The sequence below is a fragment of the Acomys minous genome, assembly GCF_964271855.1.
Source record: "Acomys minous genome assembly, chromosome: 9".
Classification (NCBI taxonomy): domain Eukaryota; kingdom Metazoa; phylum Chordata; class Mammalia; order Rodentia; family Muridae; genus Acomys; species Acomys minous.
Genome location: NC_140490.1, coordinates 68,437,061 through 68,454,296, shown reverse-complemented (window position 1 = coordinate 68,454,296; position 17,236 = coordinate 68,437,061). Strand labels below are relative to the sequence as shown.

At 44.5% G+C, this 17,236-nt stretch overlaps 1 protein-coding gene across 7 annotated transcripts in view; it reads right to left on the bottom strand.

Annotated features, from left to right (window-relative positions):
- CARMIL1 (capping protein regulator and myosin 1 linker 1) overlaps positions 1-17,236 on the bottom strand; it is a 260,068-nt gene that overhangs the window by 78,984 nt on the left and 163,848 nt on the right. For all 7 annotated transcript variants that reach the window (XM_084794019.1, XM_084794020.1, XM_084794022.1 and 4 more), the window contains exons 13-17: positions 12,457-12,560; positions 9,204-9,281; positions 8,997-9,073; positions 5,449-5,553; positions 3,122-3,191 (exon numbers count right to left, since the gene is read on the bottom strand). In XM_084794019.1, the coding sequence (XP_084650145.1) occupies positions 3,122-3,191; positions 5,449-5,553; positions 8,997-9,073; positions 9,204-9,281; positions 12,457-12,560 (434 nt within the window). The remainder of the gene's footprint in view (positions 1-3,121; positions 3,192-5,448; positions 5,554-8,996; positions 9,074-9,203; positions 9,282-12,456; positions 12,561-17,236) is intronic.

Genomic DNA, 17,236 nt, shown 5'->3' with positions numbered 1-17,236 from the left:
TGGAGCCAGTGTGGTGGTACACACTTGTAATTCTCACATTTGGAAATTGAGGATTGCTACAAATTTGATCTGGCCTACCTGGTCTACATAGAGAGTCCCTGGCTACTATCCATAGAGACATGTAAGATATAAGATCATCTCAAAAAAAAAAAGAAAAGAAAAGAAAAAAGAAAAAAGAAAAAAAGAAAAGAAAAGAAAAGAAAGAAAGAAAGAAAAGAAAGAGCAGTTAAGTGTTACAGCATCACTGAACAATTTAATTTCCTCATGAGAGTGTCCTCTTACTCAAGGAGGTGTAGCACTATACATGACATAGTCCTAAGTGAAAAGGCAAACCAACACTCAAGCCTACATCTAATAGGGATGCAGGTATGATAGCACAGGCTTGTAGTCCCAGTCCTTGGGATTAGCATTCAGGGTCATCCTTGACTACAAAGCAATTTTAAGGACAGGTGGTCTACAAGAGACCCAGTCTCTCAAACACTTAATATACCTTTCAACATTATTTTAAAAAATTGAATTTATCTGGTCATGGGGAGAAAGCTAAGTGTGGAATTCTTCCATGATTCTGACTAGCATGTTGAGATTGCAGAAAGCTGTGTCTAAGAGGGAGAAACGGGGAATTAATAGCAAAAGAACATTCCTACATTAAGGAAAGATTCTTTCTGAGAGTAATGCATAAACTCTAAAGTACCCAAAACAGGGGAGTGGTTGTTAAACCCAGGAAACATCAAGTGTCCAGCACAGATTATCCTGTAATTCCAAATATGCTTTTGGGGAGGTTGGCTGTGCTGTGAAGAGGAGAAAATAAAAATTCAGCTACATCTGGACATCTAGTCCTAGGAAGCAAGTGCGGGCCAAAAAAAAAAAAAAAAAAAAAAAAAAAAAAAAAAAAAACACACTGTAACAGCTTAGAAAATAATTTTGTGCTTCACCAATTTTAATGAGCAGCAATGTAACATATAACCAGGCAGTGAGGTCATTGGCCCTGTAACTGCAGCTATAAAACTATGGAAGAACACAAGGCTAAGACACGTATAGGGCTGGCTGTCTTAGCATTATAAATGATATCATAATCAGTGTTCTAATGATTGCCAGTCTTGGTATTCACAGAGAGCTGGATTGCTTCAAATACTTTAGAATTCACTGTTTCCTCGTCTGCACATGAGGCCAACAGATCGCGTGTGCCTATCATGGTGACAAAATGTCTCATCAGGCTGAAAACAACAGCAGCTGAGTCACAGCTAGTGTCGCTTCACATGTGTTTGGTCGTGGCCATCTCATCAACTTCCTGAAAGAGTGACCGCGAGCAGCTCCCATCATCTCACGCCCGCGGTGAATGGGTCTTATTGCTGGCATGCCCTTAGCAAAACGTTAGGGAGAGAAACACTCAGGTGGCTAGAGTTGGTTTCTACTTCATGCCTGTCTTTACAAACAGAGGGCCAACGATCACATTCATAGCTCTGTTACCCAAAATTAATATTCTAGAGGTTTTTTTTGTTTCATTTTTGTTTTTTACTTATGTGAAGTTTTGCTTTTCCAAAACAATAAGACTAAATAGATCACAAAAGTGACCTTCACAGCAAAACTAATGCAAAATCCCAAAACTGATATCTCATATGGCACAGTTCGAGTCTTGTCAACTTCTAGACTCTTCATGCACGTAATAAACCTCGCTCACTCAGCATCTAGCTTTAGCTTGGTGCCTGGCCATTTTGTGAAGCAGTAAGGGAGACCATGTAAGTGTCACACAAACACTGCCCTCCGGAAAGCCACAACCTAGCTTGGCAAGCAAAAGAGCCAATCTTAAAGTTGTGTGAGTGCTGTATGTCAAGGAGGGAATGTGGCGGGCAGAGAGAGAGACAGGAACACAAGCCATGAAGGACGCCGTAGGATACATTTCCAAACAGGACCCTTTCCGAGCTTGGGACACCGTCCTATGGGGAATACTAATCCTACTTCTATCATGCACACATGCTGAGATTCAGTGACGTCATCAGTGATGGCTCATCTGCACTCTCAGCTCAGACCGGATCCAGAATCACCTAGAAGGCACATCTCTGGGCATGGCTGGGGGGAGGGGGCATTCCCAGAGCAGTTTAACTGAGGGAGAAAGCCCCACATGGTGTAGGCAGCAGCAGCCCAGAAACTGACGTCCTGGATTCACTTAAGAGGTAAAAGCAAGCAGCGCCAGCCTCATTGCTCTGCTTTGGGCTATGGCTATAATATAAGCACCAGACCTTCCTGAGACGATGGACCACAGCCTTAAAGAGTGAGCAGAAAGAAAACCTTCCTTCCCTAAGGTCCTTTTGTCAGATATTTGTCACAGCAATAAACAGACCATCAGCCAGGCCACCTAAGATGACACAGTGATGGGCTTAGATGCTCAAGGAGAGTACCCTTGAGGAGGAAGAGGGCTGGTAGGGAGCATAGCACAGCAAGGCTAAAGGCAAAACAGGAGTGGAGACTCCCTTCCAGCCTGGGAAAAGAGATGGGGAGGATACAGTGGGCAAAGCGAGGCTTACATCAGGCCAAGTGTCTGCACCTGGGGATTGTCCCACTAACCTCCACATGCACTGACAGTTTCGAGAGAAGGAAAGTCTAGGCACCTCTAACACACTCAGTCCTTCATTCTCCTCTGAGGGCTTCTCCAGTGCAGGTGTTCAGGGCCACTGTGTAATTTCAAGAGGTATTTGAATGGTCCTGTCCTAAACCAAGATGCTAAAAAGAGCTAGCAAGAAGAGAGCCATTCTGTTTTGCATCCTATGAATCCGAGTTCAGCTCTACACAGTTGTCCCCCGTCAGCCATGTGGAGCACTGCGTTTCATGATGGTGAAGCTGGTTTACGGCTTTATATCATGGGGATTCGTCATCAAACACTCAGGCAACAGGCACTAAGAATGAGGGGAAAGTCATTAAAAGCATACTGGAGTGTAATTGGAAAGGTGTTCTGTGGTGACTTGTAGATAAAATTGCAAAACACAGAACACATGAAACTTGCATAATGTGTTTTTCTGTTTCATTTCTCCCTATGGAATCACAATATCACACTTTCCCCGGAAGAATGCAGAAACAATTTTGAGGCTGTTATCCATTCCAGTGTGTGCTGTCAGGGTGGTCTTACCTCACAGCTGCTGAGATCCAGAGAGACCCCCTTCAGGCTGTGATTGCAGGCCAAGCCTAAGAGCAGTGCCCTGAGGAAAGGAAACACACACACACACACATATCAGACACAATTCCACATGAAGAACAGCAATGTGCCGATGGCACACTCACACACACGCACAGCAAGCACGCTGAATAAAGCCTGCAAGATAAACACCTTTTCTGAAACACAGGCCAGGCACCACTCATCCTTCCCCTTTTCGACAATGTCAACAGCATTCTGCCTCTGACAGAAGTGGGCACGTGACACTTCTGCATTCTTCTGTCTGACAGGAGGTGACTCTATCGTAAATGCATGCCTTGGAAACACTGCGATTGCTATGCAAAGAAACCCACAGCCCACCGAATTGCATACTGAAATCAAACTGTGTTCGCTGTAGATAAAGTTCCTCCTGCATCGGCTTGAGAATGGCTTCAGTGGTCATTAGAATATTGTTAGGCTATTGTTATAAGTGTAGCAGTGAAGCTGGGTTTCCCTAAGGAACAGACAGTGAGGGTGTCTGGCCCCACAATGTTCCAGAAGGTGGAATGAGAGCTACATGAGTTTATTAAGCCACCTAACAGAGTATACAGGCGAAGATTCAAACACCCTGGCGATAAGATAATACATGTCTTGTAGCCATCTACAGAGCCCTGGCCATCCAGGCCCCTACAGGCCCAGGGCAGATGTTATCTCTCTTCATCAAATTCAGGAGACTAAATTCATTGTCCAGATATAAAAAAAACTCTTAAGAAAATGGATTGATTCCACTGCCACAAGCCAGTCCCGTGAGGCCCAGTGTGGTGGAGCACATCTGGATCCACATGTGCACAAGAGGCTCTGGAGGCTCAGTGGGTAAAGGCACTTGCTGCCAGGCCCGATGACCGGAGTTCAAGCCCTGTAACTCAGGTGACGGACAGAGCCAATTCCTGCAAGTTGTCCTCTGACCTCTACTCATATAGCATAGTATACTCAAGCACGCGCACACACACACACACACACACACACACACACACACACACACACACACGATAAATATAAAAACAAGAGGAAAACATTAAAAAAAAAAACTTCCACTAAATGGAAAAAAGTCCTCAATCAGACCTCGTGATGAGCTCAAAGTTGAGCAGCAGGAAGGAAACTGACACTGACATGGGCAGTGACCAGGACACGGGCAGACCTCCACCCAGGCAAAGGACCTTCATCCCAAAGAGTATGAGGGCAAAGGGAATATGGGAAAAGAAGGGAATATTCCATGCTAGGTCCTTGAGACTTTGTCCTTCCGGCAATTCTCAGACTGTGTGCACACAGTGAGAACTCCACAGTAGCCAATAACAGCGATTCTACGTGTACAAAGGTCAACAGCACTTAAAACACTCCGAACACTGTGAACTTACCACCACCACCATCCTGACGGTACCAGTCTCCTAATCTACTCCATGCACAAGGAGGACTAAGCACATCATAGGATCAAATTAAATCTTAGCCAATTGAGTATATCAGCAACATGATTAAAGTGTGAAAGGCTCTCTATAGAATACTAATCCTGACAGCTGTTTAAACAAGCTACCAGAAAGCAAATCTTGACCTGTGTGTTTGTATATGTGAGAGTGTATATGTGTGTGTGTGTGTGTGTGTAAGAGACAGTGTTGTGTATGTATGTGTGCACACATGCATATGTGAATGCAGACACAAGTATGTAGAGGTCAAAGGTCAACTTCAAGGAGTCTGTTTTCTCCTCTCCCCCCTTACACAGATACTAGGGTTTAATCTCGGGTGGTCAGGATTGTGTGACACGCGCTTTCCCCTGCTGAGCCACCTCACCAACCAAACACCACCTGTTCTTACCTCTGTAACTTCCTTGCTATGACACAATATATAGTAAATCAGACTAGTAGTAGCCACAGAAATAGCACAACGCTGGTTAAAACATACACAAAAGAATGTCCAGAAGGGCTAGAGAGAGGGTTACAAAGACAGCGGTCTCTGGAAAAATATCCCAAGCTTCCTGCACTTTTGCACATTAGCTACACACAAATGGGGCTCACTGTGCTATTTCCACAACTTCCTGGGACACAACTTGTATGGGATGTCTTTTACAGAAGCCCAATAGACACAGGAAAGACTGTAATAGAAGATACAGCAGAGCAACAGCCATCGCACATGATACACCGTCCAACCTGCAGCTCACTCCCCTGCCTCAGAAGCCTTTCTCACGGGGCCTGTTCTGCCTCCCTTCCTTCCAGCACATTCGGAATCACAAATGTAACTTGAAAGGCTCTAGAGACAACAAATGAGTCACTCACTTCAAGGGCTCGGGAGACAGTTTTGTGCCTGAAAGATTGATTTGCATCAGAGCCAGAGAACTGCTGAAAAACTGCTTGAAAGATGGAGGGACTTCCTTTCCTTTCCTGGAAAAAAAAAAAAGAAACAAGCATCAAAAGAGTGATTATGTTCCATGCATCCTGCTTATTGGATATGCAGATGTGTGAGAGACGCAAAACCAATCCTCTCTCCAGTAGCCCTTTAAAAAAGAAGCAAATATCTAAATACTAACTTAAGTGGTTAAGACCATTATAACCACAAGACGATTTATTCCTATTCTTGCTATCTAATAAACTCATTGTATTTTAGCCCACTGATCTTCAAGAAAAAATTAATAATAATAATAATAATAATAGGAAGAAGAAAAAGGAGGAGGAGGAGAAGGAGAAGAAGATGACGACAGATTGAGTGTTAATTAATCAAGGTTAAAAACTTTGCCACCTGACAGTATCTGTGGTGCAAATGAAGCTGCATCTGGCAATGTGCTCAGTGCCAGTTTCTTTGTTTATTTGCCTACTTATTTTTTGACAGTACTGGAAACTAAACCTGAGACTCCAGGAGCTAGAGGCAAGTGCCATTGAACCATACACGCAGCTCTGTTTTTAAGGCAGAATCTCACGCAACCCACGCTGCTCTTAAATTCACTAGGAAGCCAAAGGTAACACCAAACTGCTCAGCCTCCCGTCTCCGCCTCCCAAGTGCTGGGATGACAGAAATGCACCATTTTGTTTTGAAGTAGTTTTACTATGTACCCAAGGCTGAACTAAAATGGTCATCTTCCTGCTTTTGCCTTCTACTTGCAGGGGTGAGAGATGAGCCCCACCACAACCAGGGGGTAGTAGGATTAGACTAAGGGGCACAGTCCATGAGACGTTACCTCAAGTGGAACTGGGAACAACACAGAAGCTGAATGGCATCAAGCCTGCATGACCAATAACCTATCTGTCTACTGCATTCCCACTGTAAACCTAATCATTGCAGGCCCAGCATTAGAAGAAAGGCAAAGCAGGAAGTGACGTGGCTGGACAATGTTTCCTCTTGCTACGTCAGTCAAAGTGAATCCAGCCTGACTGCTGAGTAAAACCTGTGCTCTGATGGTTTGTAATGGAACGGGCTCACCATTCTCTGAGTCGGGAATGGTTTAGCAGCATGGAACACCCAGCTGATGGCCACAATGCCACTCAAATGATTACAAGTCATACAGAGGTCAGCAGGCACCTCGAGGATCTAGCTCTGCCACATGCAGAGGCCTTAAAAAAAAAAAAACCAAAAAAACAGCGATACTTGAGAGCTGTAAAAGCAATGCCTTAAAACGTGACACTCTCCAGGCATTTGCAAGGAAAAAACATAAGCCATGAGAATCTTCGCCTGAGAAAAGAAACAGTCAGGCTAGGAATAAGCAGGATTCTGGCTGGATACATGATGTTCGATTTCTCAGAGAGCTATTTCCAGATGGTAAAGCCTGTAGGCTTGTACATTCTGTATACTTTTTTTGGTAAGCAAATGTGGTTTACATTGCTGTTTGGACATACTTCTCTTCCTGGTCCTCTGCTCTGAGGTTGTTTTAACACTCACTAATATCCGCTGTCCCTTTACACTGCCCCAGTGACAGGTGGCTTATTCCTGTGAGCCCCTGCAACCAATGGGATGTGAAAGGACGTGATGTGACTCTCTGAGTGAGGACACACACTACCAGGATCGCTCTGCCCTCTGCTACATTTTCCAGACACATGACATTTTTCTCCCAGGCTGAAGGTGACATGGTCAGCCTTCACAGGACACAAGGACAACCCAGCCTCCTTGAGGGGCAGGACTATGGAACTATATGTGAACAAAATCTGACTCACATGGGTAACAATCTATACAAATGCACTCAACACAAACTCACTAATTTTAAAAGAATTACCAATGGGTTTTTCAGGAGTCTATCTAAGCAAGGTACCAGGCATTATCAGTTTCATCATCATTTTTCATCTGGACAACAACGTGATGTGTTAGCACCGCTCTGCGATACACAAAGGCCAGTCATGGCAGAACTCACAGCCACTGAACTCAAAAGAGCTGATTATACAGAAACCTTTATAAGACGAGCTGTCATCCTGTAATTCAGTTCCTCAGTCAATTACAGCTCTGTCAAAGTAAGGTTCCGTGACCTGCCTCTAAACATATCAGACAGGACAGCCTGGATGAACACTCTCTCATCATGCCGCCTCTCAGGCTTGACACTTTCCATACTCTATTGAGAGACTGGAAGCACATTTTCGGTACGTAAAGGCTCATCTCTCCCCGCCTCTCTATTTTCTTTTGTTTGCTTATTTGAGACAGAGTCCTATGTTGTCTAGGCTGTTCTCGAACTTACTGTATAACTGAGGATCACCGTGAACCCCCAACTCTCCTGCTACTACCTGGGATTGTAGGCATGTGCTACCATGTGAGAAATGCTCATATTGCTCTTGAATGGACCTAAAGTATTTAGAAATCTATACTGACATATTTGCAAGGCATCACCAAACCGAATTTTCCAAATAAGTTGTTATTTCCTTGAATACATAGGCTTTTAAAAGATTAACTAATAAATATGGAGAGAGCGCTGCTCTTAAGCCACACCCCAGATCATTAAAGAGTATAATGTGCAAAATATTACTGATGCCATGTGCTCATGACCCTGCGTGGCGAGGGTTGACCTGGACTAACGCACGGAATGGCCGTGGACAGTGCACCTGTGAGAACAACTGCTCTTCCTCACTCTCTCTGTGCAGTGGCTGATGTTTATGAATCCTTGCTGCTTCTAATACACGACGTCGGCAGGTGTGAGTCTGGAGGTAGAACTGAGTGGCTGTAATCAGCCCTCCCCTCCTACAAATCACAAACGCTAGCTCCAGGGTGACCGTTCTTCTTTGTTCCCAGAGGCTGTTCATATTTACTTTTAACCTTATCACTGAGGAGATGTTGTAAACATTTTAAAAGGGGTTTTATTATATTAAGAGAGGGTACATATGTGAAAACATACACTATCATGCAGTTCATATAAGCAGGCTTATGTGATAGACAAGACCCTTAAAATTTATGTTTTAAAGCAATGCAACAAGAGTCAGGCGCATCTCTGTGAGTTCCAGGCCAGACTGGTCTACACAGCAAGTCCAGGACAGCTAAGGCTATACAGAGAAACCCTATCTTAAAAAAATAAAAACAAAAACAAAAATCCACAAAACAAACGAACAAAATCAATGCAATAAAAAAAAAAATCTTAACCTTCAAGGCCCAAAACTTACAGCTCTGATTTAAGACCATCTTTCTTGTATATTTACTTTCCAAGCCAGCTATGGTGGTCCATAAGCCTGTAAGCTCAGCTCTCGGGAAGCAGAGGCAGGAAGATGGGCTATAGTGTGTGAGATGCTGTCTCAAGCAACAACAACAACAACAATAACAGATTCTCCTTCCACCAATCACGCTGCGACCATTCTCCCACACAACCCCTCCCAGAAGAAGAGACTCTAAGACAGCATCGGCAGCCGGGAGACAGCCATACCTGTGAGAGAAGACAGATCTGGAGAGGTTGAGCACAGCGAGACACTGAAGGCAACCCCGGAGGAGAGCACCACACACCTGAGGAAGAACCAGGATGGCAGCACGTTTATGTAATTCTGGGTCCATGAGAATTTGTTACTAAAGAGACGGGCTTCCGTCCCATCAAAAGAAGCACTCTGCAAGCCCGAGCGGTAGAAAGAGGCATTACCATGTCCAGAGAACATTCTGTGTTAGATAAATCCAGATGAACGATGGTGTTCGGCTGGGCCAAAAAATTGTACATGTGCTGGGAAGGAACAAAAGAGTGAGTGTTAGGCTCCAGAAAAACGCATGCAACTCAATGCTTCAAAACGCCACCGTCACCCACATGCCCAGGACCTTCTTGACGGTTTCTGAGAACCGTTTGCAGACTTTTCTGTAACTCTATCTACTCCCCTAGGAGCAAAACCCCAAAGGGCACTTAAAGTAAATTTACACAGGCAACAAAATGTGGCCAAGAAGAATCTTACTGCCGCCACCACCCCCGTTCACACATGACTTTGTTTTCTTGATTAGTTCGTTTTTTATTCTGTAATTTGAGCATTGCTAATTAACTTTAATGGCTGAGTCTGAAATAGCACCTGAATTGCAGTCGCTGCTCACAGAGTTGACAAATGTACTATTTGAATTTGAGGCGTAGATAGATGGTCTCAGGCTATGTTTTCATTTCCCCAATATAATGATCCCCTCGCCAGCTTTAGTGACTTTTAAAAATCTAACCAGGTTGTCCCAAGGAAAGCATTAGGAAGACAAAACCCAAAAGAACACAAAATTCAAGTACTGCTAAAATTTCTGGTTTTGGGGTCACAATGCCTAAAATGTCCTAACTCCCCACAACCTTGCATGGGCATGAAAACAATGAAATAAATCCCTCTGGTGTGCTTTAGTTTCCCCAGTGTAACCAGGGGCCAGAGCTCTCCAGTGACACAGTTCAAGTTTCCCACTGCAGGTGACAACCTTCACTTGTCCTCTGTTGCACTAGGTGACACCAGCTACTTAAAGCACACATCTTAAGCCGACAGAGCCTCCATCCTGAGCCAACGCTTACTAAATGCTGCAGTTGTGATCCTAAGGTACTTCACAAAATTCCTTTCCAGTAAGGAATTCAAAAGAACACAAAACTAGCCTGCAGATTCTCTGGGATAACCAGGGGCCCAGAACCGATGGCATGGTGGCCAGGTCCGGGTCAGAAGAAACATGTTGCCTTCATCTGTATGGACTCCTCTGGCTTTGGTTCCAGCTCCCAGGGGAAGGCATTTTTATCTTGCTGTGGCTTTGCTTCCTTCGACCAGCTGGGGGAGCTCTTCTGGAGGACTGACAAGCCCTTTGCACGGGGCTTTTTCAGAAAGCATGAGGCCAGGTGAGTCTGGGCACCTGCTGAGGACTCTAGAGCCTTGATGTGTCCCTGGCTGGGAGCCAATGCTCCCTGGGCCCTGTCACTGCCCTCCACTGCACCCAGAGGCAAACCGGAGCAAGCTGTACCCCTGGACCAGGAAGTGTGGAGCTATTTTGTTGTTGGAGACCATTATTCCTATTATAGATCTGTCTTATTATTTAATTTCAGCCCCCCTTTTTTTTTTGTCTGCTTTTGCTTTTGTTTCATTTATTTTATCTCAAAATATTTACTTATTTATTTTATGAGTATACAGATGAATGTACGCATGTGCACCACACCACATCCATGCACACAGGAGCCCACACAGACAGGAGAGGGCATCAGATACCCGGGAACTAGTGTTGCAGGTGATTGTGAGCTGCCACGTGGGTGCTCAGTTAAACACGGAACCATCTCTCCAGCACCCATTTTATTTTTTTGAGACTTGGCCTTACTCTGTAACCCAGGCTGACCTAGAACTCATTTTGTAGCCCAGGCTGACCTCGAACTAAAGCTCATGGCAATCCTCCTGCCTCGGCCTCCTGAGTACTAGGGATGTACTGCCACACCCAGCATGCCTCCTCCTTCATGCTTCCCTCTAGCCCTCCACCTGTGCCACCACAAGGCTGCGGGTTTTCCCATGGAGCTCCTTGTTCTGTCTTGGGAGGAAGTGGGTTTAAGGATTATCAGTGAAGTGGACACCAGACATGAAAACTGGAAAGTCAGGAGACAGCGGGAAAGAAGCTCTGTTCAAATGATTTCAAATGGGAAAGGGGGTGGGGTTCGGTCAAACTAAACACACACACACACACACACACACACACACACACACACACACACAGAGCTTTCATTTACCCAGCCTTATAGGTAGTGAAACAAAAGAAATGATAATAAATTCCAGTGTTTCTCATCTCTGTGGAGTGGTAGTTGTGGTGGGTTGACTGGGATTGATCCCCATGGACTCATGTGTTTGCACGCTCGGCCATAGGGAGTGGCACGATTAGGAGGTGTGGCCTTGTTGGAGGAAGTGTGTCACTGTGGGGGCAGGCCCTGAGGCTTCCAGTGTGGCACACAGTCTCCTTCCTGCTGCTCCTTCTCCAGCTCCATGTCTGCCTGCATGTCACCATGCTTCCCGCCATGCTCATAGTGGACTAAACCTCTGAAACTGTAAGCCAGCCCCAATTCAATGTTTTCCATTCTAAGAGTTACCATGGTCCTGGTGTCCCTTCAGAGCAACAGAAACCCTAACTAAGACAGAAGTATACAAATGAAGGCCCCTTTCAAATGCCCACTATCTGCATGCCCTGTTGCCAAAGGGAGATTTGTCCTAAACTATAGCCTGGTGAGGACAAGGGACAGTTCGCTGTGTAATGAGATCATTACTAACCGTGCACAATAGCAAGCTCTGTCGAACATGTACAGTACTATCCAAGTGATAAGATATCTTGTAAGACTTGAGGGGCATTTTTCTTTTATTTACTTATTTTGGCCTTCACAACCAAACTCTAATGAGTAGCTCCTGCTTATTTTTATCTGACTTATGGAGCAGTCTGTAACTGGGGGGAGGGGGTCTCTGCATAGCCCCTTTTAATAGCCACCTAAACAAACAAACAAAAGCTAGGCACCTGGTTTGTACCCTCAATTCGAGCACTGGAGGGATTGAGTGAGTTAGGACAATCACTGTGAGCTAAAAGCGAGCCTGGCTGACTACATAGTGAGCTCTATCTAGGTAGACACCTTCTCTCAAAACAAACACACAGAGCTTGGGTCCCAACAACACTTTTAAATGATGAAATCGAATTTCCGAAAAGGATCTGAACCTCAGCAGCATGACTAAATGAAAAAACAACTTAATTATGGTGACAGGCTACATTCAATTAAGGCAGGCTCTGGAGTTTTCACAATAACACTTCACAAGCTTTTAACCTGATTTTAAAGTGTGGTGGTTATGAGCAAGGTAGAGGAACAGGCTGTGACAGCAGAGTTAAACATGTTGACAGGCTTGTGAAAATGGCCCCTTTGGGGCCTGAATGAATGGGAAACTTACCGAGAGGTCATCTCCACGGAGGGCATTCCCTGAGAGGTCCAGGTGGGTGAGGGTAGAGGCAGTCAGAGGGTTGGCACTGAGGGCCTGACAAAGGCTGCTCACCCCTGCAACAAGAGAAACCATCCAAGATCAGTGTCCACTCCAAGAAACAAAATGAGGCTCCCAAGTTCCCACAAACAGCCCTAAGGTCAAATCAAACTGCCAGACCTGAGGGGCCAGAGCTCTGTCCGTGGAGGGCAATCCCTCTGGGAAGGCAGACTGCACAGACAGCCGGAACCTCAGTCTCCCAATTTATCCAAGAACAGAAAGTGTTTTCCTTTCAAGTCCCAGAGTGATGAAAGCCACCTAGCTGATGACTTTGAGCCTACATTTGATCCTACGAGATGATTCTTAACTAGTGAATAGTATTTAAATGCTACACATGCATTTGGGCTGTATATGTACTGGGGATATAGAGGAATATATTCTTCTATTTAAGTGTATTTATATATACACATATACTTATCTATAAGTAAATAGATATATTTATATATTATATAATATATAAATTATAATATATCTGTTTGTAATATATCATATATTATATATTATAAACACATAGAAATAACAATGTATAATATATGGATATATATATATATAATATATCATATATATATATGGAAAGAGAGAGAGAGTGAGAGAGACTTTTTCCAATATTCTTTCCAAACGTATGCTAGGCAGAGGTATCTGAAACTCAAAGATATCACCTGCCAATCTACAGGCTAGCTCAATGGCAGACACAGACAGACTGACACAGGGGGATTTCATCCCTGTGGACTCTGCATCTATGGGTTCAGTCAACCATCACAGAAATATTCCATTTTTGTTTTAAAGTTATAGTTTATATCTGACATCCAGCACTAGGGAAGCAGAGGTAAAACAGGATTGCCAAGGCTTTAAAAGGCAACCTGATCTTCATTGTTAGAGGCAAGACCAAGCAGTATGAGGCTGTCCTTTAAAAACAAAAAAAGCCACTACAAATTCAAGGTTAGACTTAGCTATATAGAGACTTATCACACACACACACACACACACACACACACACACACACACACACACGTATGCATATGTGCTGGGAAGTTTTTTGTCAACCTGACACAAGCCAGAGCCATCAGAGAAGATGGAATCTCAGTTGAGAAAATACCCCCATCAGAGTTCCTGTAGTTAAATCTGTGGGGCATATTCTTGCTTAATGATTGATGTGGGAAGATCCAGCTCACTGGGGGTGGTGCCACCCAACAGCAGGTGGCCCTGGGACTTGTAAGAAAGCAGGCTGAGCAAGCCATTAGGAGCAAGTGAATAAGCAACACTCCTCTCCATGGTCTCTGCTCCAGTTCCTGCCTCCAGGTCCCTGCCCTGAGTTCCAGCCCTGGCTTCCCCTGAGTAACCTATAAGCTAAGTAAACCTTTTTCTACCTAAGTTGGTTTTGATTAGTGCTTTATCATAGCAATAGAGCGCAAACTAAGGCAGTAGCTATTCATACAGATTAATATTGTGTCAGGTATTATAAGTAACCTAGAGGCGTGTGGGCTGTATGCCAGGGCTCTGCCACTTTATATAAGGGACTTGGCACGTGGAGGAGGAGACGAAGCTGAAACCAGTCTCTACTGTCCCACAGACCCTGAGGGACAACCATGCTCAGGATCCAGCAAGGCAACTGTGACCAGCCATACAAGGATCAAGAGCATCTGATGCAAGGACATGGGATTAACTGCTTCACAACCAGACCTTCCAGGGGCCTAGAGGCAATGTTAACATCCCAAAGTAGCCCTCTGTTACAAACACACACACACACACACACACACACACACACACACACACACGAGAGAGAGAGAGAGAGAGAGAGAGAGAGAGAGAGAGAGAGAGAGAGAGAGAGAGAGAGGCTATATGAATTTATAAGTGACCAACATTTTTCTTTTATCCTGTCATCTATATTCCTCTTTAACTGTGTGTGTATGTTCATATGGATATGTGTGTCTCAGGGAGCGGGTGTACAAGTGTTCACGTGGAGGTAATAGGTCAACCTCAGGAGAAGCCCACCTGGTTTGCTGAGACAGGTTGCCTCACTGCTCTGGCCTACCAGTTAGGTTAAGCTGACCAGCTCCTGAGTGCCAGATTCATCTCCTCTACCTCCTCAGTGCTGGAGGACAAGTCTCTGCCCCCAGGCTTGATGGTTTGCTTTTGTTATGCTTTTCATGTGGTTTCTGAAAATCAAACTCAGGATCTCACACTTAGAAAGAAAGTACTTTGCTTTCTCCCCAGTCATCTCCCCAGCTCCTAGGAATGGCTGAGCCTAAAATGTTTGGACAATACCAGGCTCTTATTAAGAAAATCATTTATTAGCCCGCGTATTTAAGTGAAGTATTGTAAAACCCAATAAATAAATTCCAAAGTGTGAAGGCCAAATTAATCCCGACAGCAAAGAGGCCCTTGGCAAATAGCCAGCCTCTGAGGAGACTCCAGAGAGACCCTGTTACCAAGCCAGCTTCTCGCTCCTGAAGCAGAAGTCTCCCCTCCACCCCAAAGCCTGTGTTCACACGAGGCCTGTGTTAATAAGCTCACAAGCGGCAGGAAGTTACACAGCTACACCACCGGGGAAACGCAGGGCGTACAACACAGATGCACCACACACTGGCATGCCATTCTCAGCTCTGGTTATCGTGGGAGTCGGACCACACTTGGTATTCATGATTGGAGAGTTTACAGCTGGAAAAGGTGGCACCAGATGGTCCTACTTGACATAATCTGCCAGCCAGCAGGAAGCCAGAGTCCAGAAAGCCATCAGGCATTGAGTGTCTGAGGTGAGTGTGTGTGGTGGGAGCCAGGGGGAATTTTTTTTAATCTGTCTTCTATTATGGATCTATGAATATCCATGTTTTCTAGGAACTAAAATATTTCAAAACTCTAAGCTTTTCAGAACCTACAAATGTGCCTTTAAGAAAACAGCATTTTTCAAATTGAACAATTCGATACATGTCTTAAAAGGACAATTTAAAATTCCTCAGACCCTATTTTATCAAACCATATTTGAAATGGACTCTTGCATGATCTGAAAGAGACGAGTAGGGGAGGGGAACTTCAGTGGTAACAGGCTCAGGCAGGGTGGTCTGTCCTCACCCAAGCACACCTGCTCTGCCTTTACCCTATTCCTGCTCCACTGTGAGGACAACCAAAGCCTGTCCTGTGAAGAACAGACAGTCACTGTGCCCCTCCATTTGTTTTACCATAATTAACAAATAAAGGGACACATTTGCATATTAGTATGTGTGGAGAAGTTACATCCATTAACAAAGAAAGAGTAACATCGTAAATAGAAAACTAATTACTATTGCCAAGTATCAACATTCCAAGAAGATACACAAAGGTCTACAGAAAAGTGGGGGAAATGGCCTAAGCCGGTGGTTCTTGACCTGTGGGTTGTGATCCCTAAAAGACCTTCAAACAACATAGACATTTACGTTACAATTCACAACAGCAGCAAAGTTACAGTTATAAAGTAGCAACAAAAAACACACAAGAAACTAACTGCCTTAAAGGCTGCAACATTAGGCAGGTGGAAAGCCACGCACTGCAATTAGAGAAAAGAACATCAAACTGTTGCTTGCTGGAGAGGACAAAAAGGCCAAAGTGCACATGGCTCATGACTATAACCCTGAGTTGCACTTAGGAGGCTGAGGCAGAAGGATTGCCAAGAATTAGAAGCCAGCCTGAGCTACAGAAGAAGGAACCTCAAGGCAAAGTATGGTACATGAAAGAAGAAGTGGGGTGGGCAGAGAAAAAGAAAGAAAAGAAAAACAAAAGAAAAGGGAAAATAATATTCAGTGGTGGTGAGGATATGAACAGATTTATTCAAAATACTAGGAGAAGGTGGCAATCACCATGAAAGCTCGAAAATATACAAACACTCTTTGAGCTAGTCATTCTGCTTAAGGAGATTCATCCCAAAGGAAATCCAAGAAATAAGCAAAGTGAGTGGCCAGGCTCACATCAGCGGCACTGGTATTGCTGAAGAACTTAAGGTGATGTGTGTGGTAGGTTATTTAAATAAATTACAGAGTGTCATCCCTTGGGCTGGGTCATCTTGTGGACCTTGAAAGTGAGGTCTTAGCAACCCCAACAATCCAGTGCACTGAGTGACAACAGTTTGTGAAACACCAATCACAGCACAGCATGTGGTTCTGCACGCATGTACGGACAGTCCGAGCACAGCAGGAAGGCTGGACCCAAGGAGTGGCGGCATGAAAAGTAATTTTTGCTTGCCTACTTAACCTATCAGTGCCTTTGAATTCTTCATTGGAAATATGCTAATGAATTGATGATCATAAGAAAAGGGCTCTTCTGAGAATCACTTTCCCGGAATAACAGGAATAATGAGAAGTGAATCTTAGCTTAGAACCTGCCTATGGTTTCTGGCACCACATCAGCAAATGATAGCCTGGGGAAATTTCCCACTAGCAGTTGACACGTATGTATTAGTGTGTTGGTGAACATGTGCACATGAGATGGTGAGACTCATGAATCAATTTTAATTTCCAAACACTCCTAGTACAATTCTACAATCAGAATAATGTGTGACTGGATGGACCACCATCCAGCCCTGCAGCATTTAACCGAAGCATGGCCAGTGGTGACAGCGTGAGTCAGGGCTGGAGTCAAGCATAGCACTGAGTGAGCAATGCTGCTCCCAGCCAGACACGCCAAAGCCAAACTACACAGTGTGTGAACACAGAGAGATCTGCAG